This window comes from Protopterus annectens, chromosome 2.part0 (genome assembly GCF_019279795.1).
Source record: "Protopterus annectens isolate FY-2018-M chromosome 2.part0, PAN1.0, whole genome shotgun sequence".
In the NCBI taxonomy this organism is placed as follows: Eukaryota; Metazoa; Chordata; order Ceratodontiformes; family Protopteridae; genus Protopterus; species Protopterus annectens.
The window spans coordinates 67,921,559-67,945,538 of NC_056728.1; the positions used below are offsets into that span (position 1 = coordinate 67,921,559).

Below are 23,980 nucleotides of genomic sequence, written 5' to 3' on the forward strand. Positions count from 1 at the left end.
CTTCAACTCCTACTTCTGCCTGTTGTCTGCCAGACTACACCCTGTACTTGGGTTACTGCTGCTTTCCTTACATACGGAATAGGTAAGACTTCCATCACTTCCTCACTACTTTACTAGCTTTCAAAGTTGGTACAACATCACATTTTTTTAAATCTAAATTTTCACCAACTACTTGTACATGGAGAAGATAAATCTCCACGCTGCTGAAAGGATTATGATTGAATCTCTGATCATAATGAAAAATTGTGTGTTCTCAACATGGATGTCCGGATTCACTTCCTGAGCTTTGGTCTACAGATGAATGTCTTGGCATCCATGTCTCAAACACATAACATGTTCTTAACAACCGGCAACCCAATCATAATCCTCTATATTAAAAACATGTGCTTTACAAAACAGAACAAGATATGAAGTTATTTTGTAAATATTACTTCTAAAATATGCATTCCTGTCAGTCTGTACAATTTGCTGAATTAGTTATCTTGGAGGTTATAAACAAAGGGTAAATACTTGAGGATGCCAGAGGATACCTAATCACACAACATATTTATGATCAATTTGAATTTAGAACCAAACGCAACTACACTTGCAAGTACATGCTTTGTTTCTTGTGCTGATTTTAGGTACTCTGCTATACCTTTAATGCTGTGGTGGATTTCTGCACTTAGAACTGGTTTAGCAAGTTATCTCTTGAAGAAATTGGGTGGAGGTACTATCTAGGCTGAAATTTGCTACTAGATGCAAGGGAGGTGTGTTTTTTGATTGGCCTGTGTGCTCTGGTTTACTGTCTAAATTCAGTACTTCTGTGAACACTGTCACTCTGCTCTATTGCAGTGTGACTACATAAGGATGTCTGAAGATATCTAATTGGACTTGACCTCCGAACTAAACTGCTTTACACCTGGGATGTGCAGAATAGTTCTCAGCAGTGTACTGTGGAATATTTACAACAGTTCCAAGTGTTTGCACGCTCTGGATCTGTGAAAATAATAAAACCCTGTGAAGTACTGTCACCTATGGCACTTGCTTATTATTAAGAACTATACCAAAAGGAAAACGGTATCCAACTGGAAATACCAACATATGCCAATGGACTCCACAGATGATTGGGTACAATAGCAGACACATGAGCGCAGATGTATGCAACTATGAACACTTGCAGAAAGCCATATCACACAGTGCTGAGACCCTCTTCTATAAGTAGACCTTTTATCATCTCTTCCATTACTTATGTTCAGAATGGCTACAGCTAATACAAGGCAAACCCTGACGATCATCTGTAAAACTGCCATTGTGGCATCCAGGTCAATTTACACTCACCACCATTTAGAAGACATTACTTATTATAACTGCCTTTATTGTCCTTTGCACTAGCCATTTGTTGTCTTCTGCAGACAGTCTAAGCCTGTATCCATTCACAGCTGTGGACCAACAATAGATTCATCACTGTACTAAGCTGTTGTGGTGGCACTGAACAAAGCCAGTAATCACAGATTCACATATCGCTTAGTTGTTATAAGACTTTTATTGACTTTTGCATTTATTAATGCTGCACTTCCGTAATTGTGACTCTGGTGTTCTGACACACTGTTCACCCAAGTATTCTAGTAGACCATTCCTACAAATTCACTTCATGAAGTCACAGTTTACCTCACTGTCCACTTCCAGCATGACAACAGTAAAATGCAAGAACTGCCTCATCCTCACTGAAAACTGTTTGATTCTTCCTATAAATTATTCCATACAAGTGAGATGCAACTACTTACTAACCTTGCTTCAAAAATTGTAGACTATACCCAGCATATTGTCACTCTTGACACCATTTCGCACAAACATGCTCTCCATGTACTAAACAATCAAATAAGCCTTCTTATGGTGAGCTTTAAGTCCATGACTAAACCATACAGCCCTCAGATGAAAATTTCATATACAGGACTCAGTATTGTATTAACAGGCAAACACACACAGATAATACAACTACAAAAACAGCACATGCATGTTTCCTAAATTTTAACAATGGTAATTCATACAAACAGGTCATGCCCCCCCCCCCACCAGGGGGTATAAATTCCCTTTACTTAGTCATTACAACACCTACACCAAAATCCTCTACACGGTTACCCTATTACTGATCAAGTCTCACCATGACTTGGGGGGGGGGGCTTCATAATTGGGACCTGACCTAATATGCCTCAAATCCCCACAATCTTCAAAGAATTCTCTAAAGCAAATTTACTGGAACTAGCTGGCTACTTCAAGCGATTCAAAAAAACATCTCCCCCTTGTGGAATAGGTAACCACAATGGCTGCATTTGCAAAATGCTAATCTCAATACCTGCCTCAAGACACTGGCTCCAATCTACTACAAATACAATACCAGATCAAGAAATATACCCCTATGGTAAACCCTAGCTATAAACAAATTATACTTCAAAAACAATTCCTGACCCTTGGGGAAAAATGAAAACTCTCACATTCCAAACCTGAACTCAAGGGATTAGGAATTAAACAAAACTTCAAAATAAAATAAAATCCACCAAGAAAAATTCTGTTTCTCTTCCACTGTCATCTCTATCAGTTCCCTTGCACTTTCACCTTTCTTATCCCGGTCTCTCTCTCATCCTGACCACTATCCTCCAACTATCCTACATCTGTAATCTTCTCCCTACTAATACCCCCTACTTTACTCACTTAATCATCTTATCTATCTACTATTATCTCGACCACTCCATCAGAACTTTTTCTACTTGTGTTTTACTTGATTATTTTTGCTTATACCCTTCCTCCTCCTATATCTTCTGTTCCTACTCTAGTGACATCCTACATCATTAATGTCAACATACATATACTTGAACATATGTGCATACACTGCTCTCATATCTCCACGTATTACACGTCAACATGTCTGACTTCTGTAAAACAACAGAACTTCTAAAGCATGTGATAAATGTCTTTACTATTTCTCTCAATACTACCTGCAAATTAATGCTTAAAATTATTAATCTTTATTATTGTTTATTGTAAAACTGTATTTCATGTGGAGTTTCTCTCCTCAACCTTCTGCTGAAAATGTGACTTGTACCCAGTAGGACTTTCCCAGTAAACAAGAGGCATTAAGTAAACAAGTAAATAAAATGAAATGAAAACTGCCAAAACTAGTAAGGACAAACAGACTGACCTTATTCAGCTACATTAGGACCTCACCAAAAATGTCTAACACTGCAGTGAGCTGATTCACAGTAATATCACCTACTCAAACCCTAATAACATAGCAAATAACTCAGAAGCCAAATTTAGTTCTAATTTCTCCCACTGTCACCCCATCTTGCTTCCTGCAATTGACGAATACATCTCCCGCAAGTACACAACTATCTACCATCAAGTAACTTTTAAAGGGTGTCTCTGATGGCTGAAGAAGATGGTAGTGAGCAGCTGTTGTTAGTTCACCCATCCTGTGAGGTGGATGGCACTGGCACACCACACCACTAGGGTGAAAAAGCAGTAGATGTGACTCAGTAGTGTTTTGAGCCAGCTATAGCCGCAATATCATGACGCTGAGCACCAGAAGATGGAAGCCCCATTTGTGGAGGCACAATTTCCTTCAGAAGAGGGAAATAACAATTGGCTTGGAGGAGCCACAAAGAGGGCAGGTGCTTCCACCTCTCTGGACCAACAAGCTGGCACGTCTCCTAACAAATGATTCTTGTCAGGAAATAGAACAGTTGATCAAGATTTATTGTCTGGAATAAATGAGCCACAGAATTTTTCCACCTGGGAATGTTGAGCTCCTGTATCCCCAGAACAAATAGTCCGACAGGGTCTCAGCGAAGTCAAAAGGCAAGGTACAGTGAGGACCAAGAAAAACAAATTATAAATGATCTCTTGAATTCAAAAATCATAAACTCTATGAGGTTTAACAAAGTGCCAGGGTGTTTACTTATTAGTAATAAGCACCATCTCATAGCCCCATTCCTAAATCAGTTCAATATCAGCCTCTCAAATGGTTCTGTACCAAAGACATTGAGGACAGCTGTGGTCATACCTCTACACAAGACTGTCTTTACTACTGAACCAGGCAACATAGACCAAAAAGGCTAACTAGCCTTGTCTGCAAGACAAAGGAACACATTATTTACCTCTTAAATTAAGATACCGGCAGTCTAAAATCACTTGACCCAAACCAGTCTGGGCTTGTGGGTTCCTATTACCAGACTGAAAGACCGTAATCGTGAATACGAAAAGAGCGACATGTATTGCGCAAAAGGCAGAAACGCCGAAAGTCCAAAATAGCAAAAATTGAAATGTCGAAGTGTAATGGTTGTCCCATCTGTGGTATAGCTCCGTAAGGTAAGTGTGCGATAGATAGGACTTTAGGGTTAGGATGTGGGGTTAGGATGTGGGTTAAGGTAAGTGAATAGATAGGTAATGTATGTACGATTTAGTGTAGTGTTCGAAGTAGAGATTTATTTAACTGTATGTATGTGTATTATTTATTTTTTTTGGGTGTATGTCTGTATGGGAAATGTGCGGTAGTTACGGACCTTAGGCTGAGGGAGGGGTTAAGGACAGTGCATAGTTAGTTGTGTATTTGGGGTTTAGTGTAGGGTTAAAAGTAGGGTTTTGGTGCTTTACTTTAGGTTAGAAGTAGGGTTTAGTTAGAGTATGTATGTGGTTTATTTATTTTGTTTGGGTAGGTAGTATGTAATGGGTGGTGGGATTGGCCGACTAGAACAGTTCGTTAATTTATTTTTCGCTGTTTAGTGCGTTCGGGATCCCGTTATAGGTGTCGACGTTTAGGTATTCGCGTAAAGGGTTTTTCTATTTGGTAATATAGAGACCAGGGCTTGTGAAGGGGTTGATCTGTGTCTACTTAACCTAGTGAACTTCTTTTTATTAAAGCCTTGGAGAAGGGCAAAACGGTACATACAACATGCCATGATCTGACAAAGGCCTTTGATAGTATAAATCACACAATAGTATAACAGACAAATTAACTAAGTTAAATGTAAATCTGCATGTCACCCACTGGACAGAAAACTGATCACAGTCAGAACCCATCAAGTCAAGATTGGAGATCTCTCTCTCTCGCTCTACCAAAATACTTTTTCCACTGGGGTCCCAAAGTGCTCTGAGCCAAGCCCACTTTTTGCAGCTATCATACACTCTTCACAAAACACCAAAATTCTTCAATAAGATCTTTCAAGTGCAAAAACATGGTTCCAGAACAAGAGCCTAAAGCTTAATGCAAGAAAAGGGTAGTACTGTGTCATTTGGTAAACATGCACATCCTAGCATCTACACATAGCAAACACCCCCCTCAAACTGAACTTATTAAGGATATGGGCACCTTCACTAGCAATGAGCTCTTATTCATGTTTTTACAGGCCCTATGTCATGCATACTTACTCCTTTATCTGACCACTTCTACCATCACAGCATTTTTCATTTTGCAGTCAGCTTAGAAGGGCTCACTCACACCATTTCCATGTAAAATCAAACTTCACATTGCTTGACAAAAATCAGAAGCAAAACGCAAAGAATCTGTAACCTCTCTCTCTCTTTTTTTTTTTTTAAAGCTCATGTGCCTAAACACAGGAAGTACTCGGTTCACAGCTCTGCAGACAGTTGAAACTCTGAATAAAGAATTCTGAAAAACATTCTATGTACAGTGGCATACTCCATGAACTTACTCTTTGCTCTTAGAGGTGGTACCACTGCCAACAGCAGGAGATCTTGTTAAAAGTTTGCGGACAGGAGACAGCTGGAAATTTTCTTCATTGTTGAGCCTCTCTAAATTTTCTGCTTCCTTTTCAGGATGCTCTTTTTTTCCAGGGCCTGCAAGACATGGACACAGAGCTTCAGTTTACCATACAACAGAAAAAGAATCTACCACCTCCCAAAAGGATGCAGATCTTCACACACAAGCAACACGCAAAACACGTTTCACTCAAACAAGTGAATATAGTGCTGAAACACACCACTTTTGTATCAGCATGCATTCCTATAATGTTAATTTCTATTGCTCATGGGAAACACAAAAATACTAAGCAGCTAAGGGAATATTCTGATGTTTCCCACACTATCACAGTGGACCCTATTCTCATGACAAAGATTTTGTGGCTGAACTACACAGCTTTTCCATAGCCAATGCAGTAGTGCGGTTACAAAACACAAGGATGATTTTTCTAGATAAATACATGTATGCAAGTGTGTGTGTGTGTGTGTGTGTGTGTGTGTGTGTGTGTGTGTGTGTGTATACATATATATATATATATATATATATATATAATTATATATATATTTATATATATATATATAATTATATATATATACATATCTATTTATATATATATATATATATATATATATACATACACACATACACACACACACACACACACACGTATATATATTATATATAGATAGATAGATATCCATATACATAATATATATAAAGATACACAAACACACACACATTATATACATACATCATACACACACCCAAAGGGAAAACTAAAAGGAAACCCATAACACAAAACAAGATGCATGTTTTAATAGGTTTCACACAACAGCTGACGAAGCCCTACACCTAGTTGAAAATAACTACTTCTGGGTCAGGTAAGAATATATCAGCAAGAAGAAAACATTTGGTCCGTGTTAAGGATCACAGATGAAGGTGTGGCAACTGGCTTGGTACTGACGCTGCCAACTAACTGTGGTACCTAAGCTGGCACTCATGGGGTTTGATTCCCACCAAAGCCAACCAAATATTCCAAATACGTGAGGGATAGGGCCTATGGTCCAGAAATCTGCTTCACTGCTCCAAATAGGTATAATAAACACAGAAAATAAGGTCTCTCGATTAACACCTCTGATGCTCAACAGGGTAAAGTGCACACAAATCTGATTCACTGACCATGTCACCAAATGCCATCTGGCCTCAAATGTATGCATGGAATATGCACGTCTGTCCTGGCTATGAGCTTTAACATTCACAACCAGGTTAGGATTACATATTGACCACTTACCAAGCTAAGCCTTTGGCCTAGCACCATGGACCCCTTTCTCTCTGCTTTCTTTATGAATGTAGGTGTGTACAGGAAACCCTCCATCATGCAATTAATCTACACACAGACAGACGCACATGCAGGCAGACACATGCAAACAGACACACTTCCCAGGGAAGGCTGGCAGAATTCTCCAGTTCCCCAAAGCTCTCACTCAAACAAGGTAGTACTGGTACCACTCTAGATATGGTCTGGGAACAACACACCCATTACCACTGCCACTTTTGATCTATAGTCAACTAAAATAATAATAAAATGTAAAACATTACTGATTGGAGTGGTCTGGCCAGCTGTAAGTGAATACCAGCAGCTTGACAACCTACAGTGCTAAATAGTATCAAATACTATCCATTCTTCAAATAATAAATAATATACACATACCAGCCACAAGATCTTAAAAGAGAATACATTTGTAACCGTCTTGATATTAATTAAATATGCATAAGAAAAATTCTGAGAGCATATTATACAGCTATCACTGTTACTGTTGAAAGTTGATTCCCATACATCATCCCCAATAATTATTTTCCTGAACTACTGGATATATAAAAAAACTTGCTATATAAGCTACTTTTCCCAGCAGTGCTGACTGTATTAAATGCACATTTTTTCCTAAATTCAACTAAAAACACATCTGGGTTCAATGCGAAATTGTCACTGCCTAAATCCGGGATAGTTAACCTTCGGCTAGACTAACAGTCATCACACATGACTCTCCTACTTCTCCTTACTATCCTAAATCCTCTCCCTTTTTAGATAAATTATAAAGAACAACATATGTTCTAACTTTGAATGTAAAATATACTTCACTGTTATTCAAATTGTTTTTTTGTTACCTATGTTTGGAGCTTTTCTCCCCGGGCCTCCGCTGAAAATGGACATGTATCCAGTCGGATCCTCCCGGTCAACAAATGTAAAATAAAAATAAAAATATTTTCTGTGCACTCACTGCTATTTTAATTTCCGGCAACATATCCTCATAATATCACATCTTTCTCCACAAGTCTAGTACAGAAAAAAAGAACATCTGTTATAAAATACACCTCCTAATATCATTACATTTCTATAATATTTACTCTCTTCTCTGATCACAGGGAACTAATCTAAGGGGGCGGCGAAAGTCAACAAATTCTGGCTAGGCTTATAAATGCCTTTGGCAGATAGCCTAGTACCTACCTTAATCCACCATACATTCAAACTTCCTCTTCTACTTTTACCTAAACTTTGTTTACCAATACAACTAAATACATAATTTAATATCAAGAGTAACTCTACATATTCCTGAATCTTTACTGTAACTTTGAACAATTTCTCAATTAGCAATTAACAAGTGCATTCACAACCAAAGTAACACTTCATTCATCATTCACTTGACATCTTTTGACTCATTTATTCTTGTATCTTGAAAAAAAAAACCTTTATCTGTTTCATTCCTACTCCATGTGAATCTAAAGTCTTCCACAATTGTTTATGTTCAACATTATCAAAAGCTTTCTTTTCTTCATAGGTCACTCTTGTCCCCATGCTTGCTTATCATCAAGCCATCCATTTATCGGGCTCAATCCATTTACTCCACTGTATGAGGGACATATATATACAGAGGCAAGAGCTACAGTGCAATGAAAAAGTATTTGCCCCCTTCCTGATTTCTTATTGTTTTGCATGATTGTCACACTTAAATGTTTCAAATCAAACAAATTTAAATATTAGACAAATATTAGACAAAGATAACCCAAGTAAACACAAAATGCAGTTTTTAAGTGATGATTTTATTTATTAAGAAAAAAAATATCCAAAACTGCATGGCCCTATGTGAAAAAGTAATTGCTCCGCTTGTTAGCTCATGAAGTAAAGTACAGTTTTGTACCTACCATAAATGTAGATGTTCGAGGATCCACATTGCTGCAGTCATAACCTGTGGGTAGTCCGCTGTCCTCGGTTGGCCCGAATACCAAAGTGTTAGGCTGGCGTCGGTCATGGTCGCTCAGATCTGACGTCAGTACGCCGTGGGCGCATGACCGACGCCATATCCTCAGTCTTTCTTGCCCCAGATGTCAGAAGGCCTAAAAAAGAAAGGCCATAGCCAAAAGTAGAAAAATACCCAATCACCAATATAGAAAAAATAATTACCCCAAAAGCAACACAGCAACCCCAAACTACAGAGGGGAAGGAGGGAGGGAAAATTGGACTGCAGCAATGTGGATCCTCGAACATCTACATTTATGGTAGGTACAAAACTGTACTATGTTCTTCGTCTCACATTGCTGCAGTCATAACCTGTGGGTAGAATCCCAAAGCAAAGGTAAGGGAGGTTGGCAAAATTAAAAAGCATTCGGAGCTGCTAACATGCCCTGTAAAACTGCAGTGGCAAACCCAGCCCTGGATTTGGAATAAAGAGGGAGATGGCAATGTTTAGAAAAAGTGTGCACTGAACTCCAAGTAGCTGCCTCCAAAATATCCTTAGTAGCTACTCCCCTTAAAAAAGCAGTTGAAGTGGCAGTCGCCCTAGTGGAATGAGGTTTGATTCCAGCCGGAACATCCTTTCCATGATGAGAATAACAAAAAGCAATACAATGGCCAATCCACTTAGAAATAGTTTGTTTTGAAACAGGTTTTCCTTGTGAACCCATGGCAAAAGAAATGAATAACTGTTGAGACTGCCTGAACCCCTTAGTTCTGCTCAAATAATAACGTAACTGCCTGTGAATATCCAAAGAATGCAAAAATGTTTCCCCTTTATTTTGGGGATCAGCATAAAAAGTAGGCAAATGAATAGATTGGTTTAAGGCCACATTAGAAACAACTTTAGGCATAAAAGTAGGGTTAGTACGCAGGGATACCCTATCCTTATGAAAAATCAGGAAGGGTTCAACTGCCATTAGAGCCTGTAATTCAGATACCCTCCTAGCAGACGTAATGGCCAACAAAAAAGCAGTCTTCCAAGACAAAAACTTCAACTCAGATGTAGCTGCAGGTTCAAAAGGAGGTAAAGTAAGCTTTTCCAACACAAAATTGAGATCCCAGGAAGGAGTAGGAGCTCTACGTGGGGGTCTTATGTTCTTTGCCACTCTAAGAAATTGCTTAAACAAAGGGTGAGAGAATAATGGTGGGTCACAGTCATAGTGAGCAGAAATGGCTGCAGCATGAACTTTTACAGAGGAGAAAGACAAACCCTTGTCTAATAATTATGTAAGATACTGAAGTGCAACACTCAAATTAGGCACTGAAACATCAAAGCTCTTTGTTGTGCTCCAAAGAAAAAATCTCCTCCATTTATCAGCATAAACTTTCCTTGTACTAGGCCGTCTGTCTTCCAAAATGACATTCAAAACTTGTTGAGGAAGCTGTGACCCCCCCAGGGTCTAGAACAGAATATGCCAGGCTGTCAGATGCAGGGACTGTATCCTGACATTGAGGAAATGATTGCTTGCCTGGGACAAAAGGTGTGGAATTGATGGCAAAGGCCAAGGAGGCTCCTGTACTAAACTCCTCAGCAGAGGGTACCAGTGCTGACGTGGCCAATCTGGAGCTATTAGAATCATGCAAGGCTTGTCCTGTCTGACCTTCAAGAGCACCTTGGGAAGGAGAGGCAGAGGAGGAAAGGCATAGACGTGAAGGTTGTTCCAACTGAAAGATAGAGCATCCACTTTCCAAGCTTTTGGGTGAAACATCTTTGTGCAAAATTTTGGCAGGTGGAAATTTAGTGGAGAAGCGAACAGATCTATGTCTGGAGTTCCCCAAGCCACTGTCAACTGTTGAAATACATGAGGATCCAATTTCCACTCGTGGGGATCCACCATCTGTCTACTCAAAACATCTGCTAAGGAGTTCTGTGCTCCTGGCAGAAACCTTGCTTGAAGAGTGAGGTGCAAACTCAGAGCAGTCTCCCACAAAATCATAGCTTGTCTGCAAAGAAGGTACGAATGGGTTCCCCCTTGCTTGTTGATGTACCACATGACTGTCGTGTTGTCTGTTTGAATCAACACCTGTCCTGGTTGAAGTAGATCCTTGAAAGCCATCAGTGCAAATTGGACTGCTAACATCTCCTTCATGTTGATATGCAAATGCTGTAGTCTGGGAGGCCACGTGTCTTGAATCCATTTCCCATTGAAGTGTGCTCCCCAAGCCATGTCTGAGGCATCTGTCGTTAAGATCTGACTCGCCTCTGGTCGGGTCACAGAGTCCCTTGTTTAGGTGACATTCCTGAGCCCACCACAAAAATTCCCTTTGGATGTAAGGTATTATCTGAATGCCAGTGTCCAAATCGTGGCAGTGTTGAGTCCATACACTTTTGAGATACCATTGTAGCTTCCTCATATGTAGTTTGGCATTGGGAAGTACCAGAATACAAGATGCCATGAACCCCAAAGGCTTGAAGAACTGTCCTTGCAGTCAGCCTGGACAGTAGGGATAATTGCTGGAAGTAAAGGGGAAGATTTCTTTGTTTGTCCGGGGTCAGAAAAGCCATCTGAGAGGCTGTATTCAGTCTCACACCCAGAAAGCACATGTCCTGTGAGGGTACTAGACTGGACTTTGTTTCATTCACAGAATACCTTAGGCACCTTAACACTGCCATTACATACTGTAGATGCTGAAGTAACTTGACTTTGTCTTGAGCAAGAATCAGGCAATCGTCCAGATAAGGATAAATTTGTATTCCTCTTAGTCTTAAGAAGGCTATCACAGGAGCCAGGACCTTTGTGAACACCCTGGGCGCAGTAGATAAGCCAAAGGGCAATGCAGAAAACTGATAATGAAAAGTACCAGCCCGAAAACGCAGGAACCTCCTGCAACTGGGCCTAATAGGAATGTGAAGATAAGCCTCTTTGAGATCCAGAGTTACCATCCAGTGATCTTTGCCTAGCAGAGGCAGAAGTTGCTGCAAAGTTAACATCTTGAATTTTGGAATGTCTAGGTATGTGTTGAGAATTGACAAATCCAGAACTGGCCTCCAAGTGTTTCCTTTCTTTGGCACAAGGAACAGGCGAGAATAAAATCCTAGGCCTACTTCTGACGGAGGGACTCCCTGAATAACCCCCATTTTTAAAAGTAAAGAAATCTGCTTGTGAGCCTCCAGCTTTTGCTGAGGAGGAACGTCTGGCATGCCTTTGAAAGGAGGCAAGGTGTGAAAATAAAACTTGTAGCCTCGATCTATAATGTCCAACACCCATTTGTCCTGGGTGACTAAAAGCCAATTTTGCTTGAAAAGTGCCAACTTTCCTCCTAGAGAAGCTGCCAGACAGGAGGGATCTGGCAGCTGGAGATACAGGTCATTGGGTCTGTTTACGAAAAGGCTGACCCCTGCAATCACCGGAAGATTGTGCAGGGGAACTCCACGTCCTAGGTCTGAAAGAACCCTGAGCATGAGCTCTGCCCCTACCACGTCTAGATCTGCCCCTAGACTGTAAATCAGAAGAAGGATAAGCCCATCCCTTTGCAGGCCAATTTCTGCTAAACTTAGGGGGCTGCACCTGTAAAAATTCCTTAACTGTCTGCATGGACTTAGCTTTGTCTTCCATTTTCTTCAAAACTGACTCCACAGGAGAACCAAACAGAACTTCAGATTGAAGGGGAGCATCCAAAATTCGAGCTTTAACATGCTCTGACAAATTCGGATCCTTAAGCCAGGCGTGCCTATGAATAACTGAACCAGTGGCAGCCACCCTGGAAGAAGCCTGAAGAGCATCAAAGCCACACTGCAAAGAATGCTTACCTACCTGATCAGAGGCATGAACTAAATCCTGCAATTCCTTACACTCTATACCCTCAGCTAAAGCATCTACCTTAGATTTCAACTGACTTAAGAGAAAATTCTGGTACTTCAGCATATGAAACTGGCAATTTAAAGCCCTCATCGCTAGAGTGGAGGAGGTATACACTTTTTTACCCCACCTAACCAAAGCTCTAGAATCTTTATCCAGAGGAACTGGATTCTTTACAACAGAAGCCCTGACACCCTTAGGTCCCTGGCTAATAGTTTCCGGGTCAGCTCTAGGACTCTTATACAAATATTTATGAGCCTCTGGCACTCTAATACCTGTCTGGCTTGACAGGGGCAGGAGGTAAAGAATCAGGATTAAGGGAAGCCTCAGAAAAAACATCCTGAACAACATCCAAAACAGGGGGGAATAGCCAAGGGCCTATGCTGTGGTAAAACAAAAATTCCCTAAGCCTCTTTCGAGAATCTGAGAAATCCTGACCTTCCCACTTAAAATGCTCCCTCATGGAATGCAGGGTTTCAGAAAAGGAAAAATCCTCTGGAGGGGAAGCAGAAGGACAGGAATCCTCTGCATCCGAATCAGAATAAGGAGGAAAATCCTGAATGTCCTCAGCTGAAGACTCAGAGTAATCTGAGGAATGCTCCAATCCTTCCACCTCTGGCTCCACCCTAGGCCTCTTATCCGGAGGGGGCATAGAACCTCTGATTAAAGTAATCAAATCCTCTGCCATTTTCAGCATATGTTTTTTGGGAACAGAACCTGCAGAACTAGGGCTGACCCCTGTGCCAGAAAGACCAGGCCTGGCTTTAGAAGGTGCTTTAGTGACAGAAGTAGAAGGCCTAACAACCTTATGTAAAGAAGGGACTACAGAGACTTGAGAGGCACCCTCGGCCTGACCTAACTCCTGAGAGGCCACTTCCTGTAAGATTAAAGGCTCCCCCTGAGATTCAGCTGAAACCTCGACTGGATCCACAGATTCCACCGTAGTTTCCAAAGAACCGGCGTCCACAACGGACGACTCATCCTGCTTGGACTTTAACGATTTTTCTTTTCGCTTCTTAGCGGTAGCGGGCGTCGGAGGATCCGACGGCATGTTGTAGTTACACCGCTTACCGAAAACAAGTCTAGCACAATCTAACCTGCGTTTAATGGTGCGCTTATTAAATCTAGCGCAGAAGCGACACCCGACTACGTCGTGCTCAGGCCCCAAGCAAGGAATACAGAGAGAGTGGTAATCCCTATGAGGTATCCGTTTCCCACAAGAAATACAATTATTAACTTTTTCTGACATCCGGATTTAACTAAGGCAAGAAAAGACAAAAATATTCCCCAACGGGGTACTTAGCCCAACTTGGTCTTCGGTCTGAAACTCAGAATACGAAAATTTCAGGACGCCGAACGGCACTTGCAAACGCTGCTTCTGCTTCGGACCATGCGGCAAGTAAGACTGAGGATATGGCGTCGGTCATGCGCTTTAGTACCACGGCGTACTGATGTCAGATCTGAGCGACCATGACCGACGCCAGCCTAACACTTTGGTATTCGGGCCGACCGAGGACAGCGGACTACCCACAGGTTATGACTGCAGCAATGTGAGACGAAGAACATCGGCCATTAATCATATTTTTGGGAAAGCTGAGCTCAATTTCACTAGCCACACCCAGGCCTGATTACTGCCAGACCTGTTGAATCACGAGTTCACTTAAATAGAACCTGTCAGACAAAGTGAAGTAGGCCAAAAGATCCAAAAAAGGAAGACATCATGCCGCAATCTAAAGAAATTCCGCAACAGATGAGAAACAAATTAACTGACATCTATGAGTCTGGAAAAGGTTACAAATACATTTCTAAAGTTTTGGGACTCAATGAACCACAGTGAGAGCCATTTATTCACAAATGGAGAAAACATGGAAAAGTGGTGAACCTTCCCAGGAGTAGCCGGCCTACAAAAATTACCCCAAGAGCGCAGCGACAACTCAACCAAGAGGTCACAAAATAACCTAGAACAAAATAATCCAGAACAACATCTAAAGAACTGCAGGCCTTACTTGTCTCTGTTAAGGTCAGTGTTCATGACTCAACCATAAGAAAGACTGGGCTAAAATGGCATGCATGGCTGAGTTCCAAGGCGAAAACCACTGCTAACCAAAAAGAACTTAAAGGCTCGTCTCACTTTTGCCAAAAAAAATCTTGATGATCCCCAAGACTTTTGGGAAAATATTCTGTGGACTGACGAAACAAAAGTTGAACTTTTTGGGGATGTTTCCCCCATTACATCTGGTGTAAAAGTACCACAGCATTTCAGAAAAAGATCATTATGCCGACAGTCAAACATGGTGGTGGTAGTGTGATGGTCTGGGGCTGCTTTGCTGCTTCTGGACTTGGACGACTTGCTGTGATTGATGGAACCATGAATTCGGCTCTCCACCAAAAAATCCTGAAGGAGAATATCCGGCCATCAGTTCGTGACCTCAAGCTGAAGTGCACTTGGGTTCTGCAGCAGGACAATGATCCAAAACAACACCAGCAAGTCCACCTCTGAATGGCTTAAAAAGAAAACAAAATGAAGGTTTTGGAGTGACCTAGTCTAAGGCCGGACTTGAATCCAATTGAGATGTTATTGTATGACCTTAAAAAGCCAGTTCATGCTCGGAAACCCTCCAATATGGCTGAATTAAAACAATTCTGCAAAGAATAGTTGGCCAAAATTCCTCAACAGCGATGTGAGAGACTCATTGTCAATTATCTCAAATGCTTGAATGCAGTTGTTGCTGCTAAGGGTGGCACTAAGTACAGTTGTGTACACTTACCATAAATGTAGATGTTCGAGTGTATTCACTGTTGCAGTCATCACACTTGGGTTATCCTGCCAGGGGTAGCCCTCAGTCAGCCCAAATACCAGAGGCTTACTATTTCTGTGTCAGCTGCTGTAGCTCCAGGACTGACGTCAGGTAGTCAGAGGTATAAAAACAGGCAGCCCAACATCATTACATCAGTTTTTCTTGCCCCAAATGTCAGGAGCTCGCAAAAGGGAGCTAAGTTATGGTGGAATACCACCACCAGTAGAAAGTAAAAACCAACAGCCCTGTAAGGGTGAGGAAGAGAGAGAGAGAGAGAGAAAGAGACAAGGGGGAGAGAGGGTGGGAAACAAGGACTGCAACAGTGAATACACTCAAACATTTCCATTTATGTTACATGTACACAACTGTACTATGTTTTTCATGTTTCACTGTTGCAGTCATCACACTTGGGTTGATTCCCAAAGCTGAGGATTGGGTGGAGGCAGTCAAGAAGAGTTGGGGCTGGCTAGAATGCCCTGAATGACTGCGGCTGCAAAGCCTGCCCTACATTTTGAAAAGATAGTGGGTGGTAATGCTTGGTGAAGGTATGAACAGAACTCCATGTTGCAGCTTCCAGGATGTCCCTGGTAGGGACCCCTCTGAGAAAGGCTGCAGAGGTTGAAGTTGACCTAGTTGACTATGATGTGGCCTCCAGTGGGGGTGGTTTCCCATGGTGTTTGCAACAGAAATGGATGCAGTTTGCTATCCATTTGGAGAAGGTTTGTTTTGATATGGCTTTGCCATCTGCCCCTGGTGCAAAGCTGACTAGTAACTGGTCAGATTTCCTAAAGAGCTTAGTCCTACACATGAAGAATCTGAGCTGTCTGTGCACATCTAAAGAGTGCAGGATCATTTCCCCCTTATTTTGAGGTTTAGGGAAAAAGGTGGGCAAATGAATAGATTGGTTAAGAGCCACACTGGACACCACCTTAGGCATGAAAGTTGGGTTAGTCCTAAGGGAGACCCTGTCAGCATGAAAAATGATGAAAGGCTCCACAGCAATAAGTGCTTGTAACTCAGACACTCTTCTAGCTAAGAGATGGCCGGAAGCAAGACTGTTTTCCAACAGAGGAAATTTAACTCTGCTGAAGCTGTAGGCTCAAGGGGGGGGAGGGGGAGAGTGAGCTTTTCCAACACAAAGTTAAGGTCCCAAGCAGGAGTAGGGGCTCTCCTTGGTGGCCTTAGGATGTTAGCCCCACTCAGGAATTGTTTGATGAGAGTGTGTGAGAAAAGAGGTGGCTCAATGCTGTAATGTGCAGAGATGGCAGAGGCATGGATTTTAATGGAAGAGAAGGATAGGCTCCTGTGGAGTAGTTCTGCTAGGCAATCCAGGATGAAAGGTAAGGAGGGCTGTGCTGGGTCAGCTCCTTTAATCTGGACCCAGGAACAATACCTTTTCTACATGTCAGCATAGGATTTTCTAGTAACGGGTTGTTTGGCTTCATGTATGACACCCAGGACTTGTTCTATTAGGGTGGCCACTGGAGGAGAAGTCAAGGAATAAGCCAGGCTGTTAGGTTCAGTGTCTGCAACTGTGGATGCAAGAACTCTCCCTCCTGCTGAGTCAGAAAAGTTGAAATCTGGGGTAGGTGCCATGGAGGCAATGGGGACAGACTACTCAGTAGTGGGTACCAGTGTTGGCGTGGCCAGTCAGGGGCAATCAGGATTGCCCTTGGTCTTTCCTCCATTATTTTAAGCAATACTCTGGTCAGAAGAGGTAGAGGAGGAAATGTATAGATTGAGATTACTGCTCAATTTCTGAGTTGTTTGGCATCTGCTGCATACCTAGAAACAACTGCATTACTAGCTGAGTTAAGTACAAACTTGCAGTGTTAAAGATTGTACTACATTTTATTTTATTTTTCTGTGTATTTAATCGTTTCATTGGTCTGTGTCTCTCTGTAGTTATTTATTTTTCTATTTAATCGTGTCACAGAATACCGTGGTCTCTCTCTGTCTCTGCAGTTAGTGGGGGCTATTGTGTTTCACTTCATTAATATTCAGTGCTAAACTCTTAGCATAGAGGGTTTCTGTATATTTATAAATGTTAGTCACATATCTTTGAATTTATTACTGTTCAGTTACTGTTCAATTTCTGAGTTGTTTGGCTTCTGCTACATACCTATCTTGGTGGCTTTGGAATTGCCCGCCCCTTGTGTAAATTTGTGTTTGTACACTCCTCCTGGGTCTATCTCATTTGCTCACTCAACCAAGTACAGTGAGACCATATTTTGACTTCAGACACTCCTACCAGTCCCATCTGTACAGCTCTATCCCAACTCTATTCCAGTCTAGTGTCATTAGCTATTTTAATACAGAGAGAGCATTTGTAAAGGGCAAGTCACCTAGGCCTTAATTTTGAATTATCCTAGGTTTCTCCATTCTCCATTTCCAAAAATAAATAAATAAATAAATAAATATTCTAAGCTTGTTTCCTGCTTTTCCTGTAACTAGTCTAGTCCAGATACAGATTTGCTGTATCCAGGACTATCTGTAAGCGTCTGAGTCCCCCCCCCCAACCAAGCCTTTCTGTGTTGGAGGGAAGCTTTCTAGCTTATCAACGGGAGTGGTAAGCACCAGGTAGCCATCTACCACAAGATCCAGGTACAGATTCTTAGTTTTAGCACTTGAATTTGCTTATTCGTGCTCAGCACTTCTTCAGAACTTGTTGTTAGCACTAAATAAGCTACAAATTACTACAGCACTCAACCTTCCTCTTTACCTAGAGGAAAACAGTTTTTGTACTTACTTTCCTGACTTGCTTAGAGAAAAACAGCTCTTATACTCACTTCCCTCACTTGTCTAGAGAAAACTAGTTTTTTATTCAGGCATGTCCAAGGGCAGTGTTCTCTCCTGTCTATCTGATGAATCTGGGCATCTTGAGGCACTGTAGCAAATGCCTCATGTACACAGACAACCCTCTCTTCTTACCACCCAGCACCACAACCTGTGACAGATGCACTTAACTAGCCAAACTGGAGGCAAAGCTCTCTCCAACCAAGACTGCATTTGACAGTCAAGAGGAGAATGTAAACACTTGCATCACATAGTCACAGTAAATCTACACCACCAAAATCCACACATAGAAACACAAAAACATTCGCAGAGGCATTCAATAATAATCTGCTCAAGCAACAGAGACCTCCAAAGAAATGCAAGCAACCTCCACCCCGCCCAACACAAACCAAATGACACATAGCCCACAGACTATGTGGGCCAATAAACCACAGCCCATAAGGCAAATCAATGCACCCAACACACTAGTCATAGGTGACTCTATAGTCAGGCACACTGATGTCCCACTCACCAGGCTAAACAAGGAGAAGGTTACTGTCAAGCTGCCTGTCAGGTCCCAGGATCCGCCACATAACCCACACACTCAGGACACTCCACAACAAGTACAAATATGACTATGTCATTGTCCATGTTGGTGTGAACGACCTGATACGTAGCTGCCTGGACTACATGAAGAGAGACATGGAAGAGCTCTCCGATCTTTTAGCTCGGGCAGGTACTACCCTAGCCCTGAGTAGCATCCTGCCATTGCCCAGGATGATACCGCAGTACAAGCACAAAATGATTGACTTCAACAATTGGCTAAGTTTCTGGTGTCATTCTAAGGGGATCTAGTATCTCTTTGCCTGGGATGACATGGTCGACAGACCACGATGCTTTGCCAGAGATGGCCTGAACCTGTCGCCCCTGGGATTCCAGATACTGGCTAAGGCTCTTGCCACCCCTATACTGCCTTTTTTAGGCAAAGTTCAAATGACAAATTCACCATCGTAACAGGAACAAGCAAGCAAAAACTGAGGGTAATGCTACTCAATACTAGAAGTCTAAAACTCAAAATGTACGCACTCGAGGAACTCCTTAAAATGGAGAAAGTACAGTTTTGTACCTACCATAAATGTAGATGTCCGATAGATATGCAACTGCAGTCATAACATATGGGTTGTCCTGCCTCAGGCAGCCCTCAGTCGGCCGGATTCCAAAGTCTGGGTCCGACGTCGGCTGATGTCGCATTTCTCTCCGACGTCAGAGTGGCTGGAGTACATAAGCATCAGCCGACGCCATTTTCTTCAGTGCTTCTTGCCCCAGATGCCAGGTGCCCTCCAAGGAAGGCTGAAATCAAATTGGAAGACAAAAACAGGATTCCAGACAAATAAATGAGCAATAAACAGATACACCATAACAGATATCCCCAGCTAAGAAAAACAGGGATAGGAGTGGACCCTAGGCATAGAGGGGTATGGAGGGAGGGAAAATCCGACTGCAGCTGCATATCTATCGGGCATCTACATTTATGGTAGGTACAAAACTGTACTATGTCCTTCAAGAATGCAACTGCAGTCATAACATATGGGTAGAATACCATAGCTTAGCTGGGGGAGGAGGAATGCTCTAGGAAAAAGATGGTGTGGCAATCAAACCCTGCAGGACTGCCGAAGCAAAGCCTGCTCTGGATCTGGAGTATAGAGGGAGATTATAGTGTTTGGAGAATGTATGCACGGAGCTCCATGTAGCAGCTTCTAGAATGTCCTTTGTAGGCACCCCTCTTAAGAATGCTGTAGAGGTGGCTGTAGCTCTGGTGGAATGTGGTCTGACATTGGCTGGAACAGTCTTTCCATGAAAGGAATAACAGAATCTGATGCAATGTCCAATCCATTTTGAAATAGTCTGTTTTGAAATTGCTTTTCCTTGGACTGCAGGGGCGTAAGCTACAAAAAGTTGGTCAGACTTTCTACTGGTCTTGGTTCTGTCCAGGTAGTATCGAAGTTGTCTGTGAATGTCCAAGGTATGTAACAGTCTTTCCCCCTTATTCTCAGGATTGGGGAAGAAAGCAGGTAGATGAATAGCTTGATTTAAAGAAACTCTAGATACCACCTTTGGCATGAAAGTAGGGTTGGTCCTTAATGAAACCCTGTCTTTGTGGAAAATTATGAACGGTGGTATTGCCATTAGGGCCTGTAGTTCCGAAACCCTTCTTGCTGAGGTAATTGTCAACAGGAAGGCTGTCTTCCATGATAGAAATTGCAAGTCAACTGTAGCTGCTGGCTCAAATGGAGGTAGAGTCAGTTTTTCTAGGACAAAATTGAGGTCACAGGCTGGCACTGGGGCCTTTCTTGGTGGCTTAATGTTCTTGATTTCCCTGAGGAATTGCCTTAGCAAAGGATGTGAAAAGACAGGTGGATCAGTGTTATATCTAGCTGAAATAGTTGATGCATGTATCTTTATGGAAGAATATGAGAGACCATTCTTTAGCATATCTGCCAAATATTCCAGGATGAGTGGGATGTTCAGTAATGATGCATCATGTCCCTTGCTGGTATTCCAAATGCTGAATCTCTTCCATTTTGCTAAGTAAACCTTTCTGGTGGATGGTCTGCGAGCCTCTGTTAGTATCCGCTGAACTTCCTTGGAGAGACAGGTTGAGGTTATTTATGGGATCTCCCAGGCTGTTAGCTGCAGTGTCTGAAGGTTTGGATGCACCGTTTTGAAGTTGTGTTGAGTGAAAAGTAGAGGCCATTGGGGAAGGGCCCACTTCTTGGTGTGACATATGCTCCGTAGTAGTGGATACCAGTGTTGTCTTGGCCAGTCTGGAGCTATTAGGATCCCCTTGGGTCTCTCTGCTTTGATCTTTAGTAATACTGAGGTCATCAATGGCAGAGGTGGGAATGCGTAGATTTTAGGAGGTTCCAGTTGCATGAGAGAGCATCTATTTTCCAAGTTTGTGGATGGTATGCCCTTGAGCAGAATTTTTGTAGATGATGGTTGAGGTGAGAGGCAAACAGGTCTACTTCTGGCCTGCCCCATGTCGAAGTGAGCTGTGTGAAGATCTTCGGATGTAACCTCCACTTGTGTGGATCTGTGAAATTCCTGCTTAGGCTGTCCGCCAGCACATTGTCTTTGCCTGGAACAAACTGGGATTGTAACTGAATGTTTAGGCTCAGTGATTTTTCCGAAAGATGCATTGTCAGTCTGCAAAGGGGGTAAGAATGGGTGCCCCCTTGCTTGTTTATATACCACATCACAGTGGTGTTGTCTGTCCGTATCAGTAAATGGCCTTGCTGAAGTTGGTGTTGAAAGGCCTCGATGGCATGCATTACTGCCAGCATTTCCTTTTGGTTTATGTGCAGATGTGTTTCCTTTGGAGACCATTGTCCTTGTATACACCTGCCTTCCATGTGCGCCCCCCATCCAAGGTCTGAGGCGTCTGTGGTCATGGTCTGTGTTATCTGTGGTTTTTTGAATGACATACCTGTGTTTGCCTGGCTTACCGAGACCCACCATAGGAATTCCTTTTGTAGGCATGGAATGAGCGGTATGGTTGTCTCTAAGTTGTTGCTGTGTTGAGACCATAGGCTTTTTAGGTACCATTGAAGCTTTCTCATGTGTAGTCTTGCCAAACCTTTGAAATAATGAGTTAACTTCTCTTGCTTGTCTTCTGTTAGGTAAGCCATTTGAGAGGCTGTGTCTAATTTGGCTCCTAAGAAGATTATTTGCTGGGATGGCTGAAGTCTTGACTTTTGGAAGTTGACTGTGTATCCCAGAGCTTGAAGTAATCGTATGACATAGTCCAAGTTTTTTGTCAACATCAATTTGTCGTCCGCTTGTATGAGGCTGTCGTCCAGGTACGGGTAAATTTGGATCCCCTGGAGCCTGCAATGAGCAATTACTGAAGCCAGGCATTTTGTGAATACTCTGGGCGCAGTAGATAAGCCAAATGGCAATGCTGAGAATTGATAATGCTCTGGCCCTTCAAGAAATCTGAGGGATCTTCTGCAGCTGTGTCTGATAGGGACATGCAGGTATGCCTCCTTGAGGTCCAGAGTAATCAGCCAAGACCCCTTGCCCAGCATGGGAAGGAGTTGCTGTAGAGTCAGCATTTTGAACTTTGGTACTATGAGAAAGGTGTTTAATGCGGACAAATCCAGTATTGGTCTCCATTGAGATTCTTTTCTTGGAACAAGGAACAGTCTGGAGTAAAACCCCTGGCCTTATTCTTGTTGTGGAACTCTTTCTATTGCTTTCATCCGAGTCAGCAGAGAGATTTGCTTGATAGCCTCTGCCCTCTGGTTTTGTGGTAGGTTTGGCATGCCTTGTTTTCTTGGTAAGTTATGAAAATGGAACCTGTAACCTCGGTCTATAATGTCCAAAATCCATTTGTCCTTTGTCAGTCTGTGCCAATTGTCTGCAAACAGAGATAATTTCCAAGGGAGCTTCTATTTGTTCCCTGGTAGGCGGAAGTAGAGGAAGGTCATTGAGATTGTGGCTGTGGGGCAGGTGAAACCCCTGTGTCACTTCTTTGGTTTGCTGGCTGCCATTGTCATCCCCTGTAAGGACCTCTGTATTGTCCTCTTCCTCGCCACGTCTGTTTTACCCCTTTGAAATTTTTCAGGATTAGGAAAGGACCAGTTTTTTGAAGGCCAATTCCTACTGAATCTGGGGGGTTGAACCTGGAGGAAATCTTTCACCGTCTGAACTGATTTTGCTTTTTCCTCGATGGACTTTAACACATCCTTAGCATTAGCACCAAAAAGCTTCTTTTCCAAAGGTGCATCCAGAAGTTTTGCCTTTACATGATCTGGTAGAGGTTGATCTTTTAACCATGCATGTCTACGAATGACTGCCCCTGTCATAGCTGCCCTACATGAAGCTTCCAGTGCATCATATCCACACTGCAGAAAGTGATTGCTTACTTGCTGAGAGTTATGTACAGCTTCCTGCAAAGACTTCCTGTCTAAAGGATCAGGAGAGGCCAATGTTTTCTGTAAATCTTCTAACAGGAAATCCTGATATTGTAACATATGAAAAAGGCAATTCAAAGCTCTCATAGATAAAGTAGTGGAGGTGTAAACCTTTTTACCCCATCTCTCTAATGACCTAGCTTCCCTGTTGGAGGGCAAAGGATTTTTAGAGGTGGAAGCTGAAACACCTTTAGGTCCCTGAGAAATAGTTTCCAAATCAGCAGTATGGGCCCTGAATAAATGGGAGTGTGTTTCTGGGACCCTGTAATACCTGTCTGGCTTGGCTGGGGCAGGAGGAAGTGAGTCAGGGGTAACACTAGAGTCAGAATATAAATCATCCAAAACATCAAGCACAGGAGGGATAGCTAAGGGCCTGTGCTGGGGCTTTTTAAGGAAAGTTCGAAGGCGCTTTCTGGAATCAGAATATTCCTGGCCTTGCCACTTGAAATGTTCCCTCATGGTATGCAGAACTTCCCAAAGAAATATCCTCAGGAGGGGAGGCCGAGGGGATGGAATCCTCTGTATCCGAGTCCTCATAGGTCTGGAAGAGCTCTTCCTGGCCATCAGAGTGGACAGAGTCCTCAGAATCTTCATCTGAAGGA

General features: G+C 42.4%; 1 protein-coding gene across 1 annotated transcript in view; it reads right to left on the reverse strand.

Moving 5' to 3' along the window:
• LOC122792701 (germinal-center associated nuclear protein-like) overlaps positions 1-23,980 on the reverse strand; it is a 1,487,771-nt gene that overhangs the window by 1,221,858 nt on the left and 241,933 nt on the right. Inside the window, exon 5 of the mRNA XM_044060286.1 lies at positions 5,691-5,835. Coding sequence (XP_043916221.1) covers positions 5,691-5,835 — 145 coding nt within the window. The remainder of the gene's footprint in view (positions 1-5,690; positions 5,836-23,980) is intronic.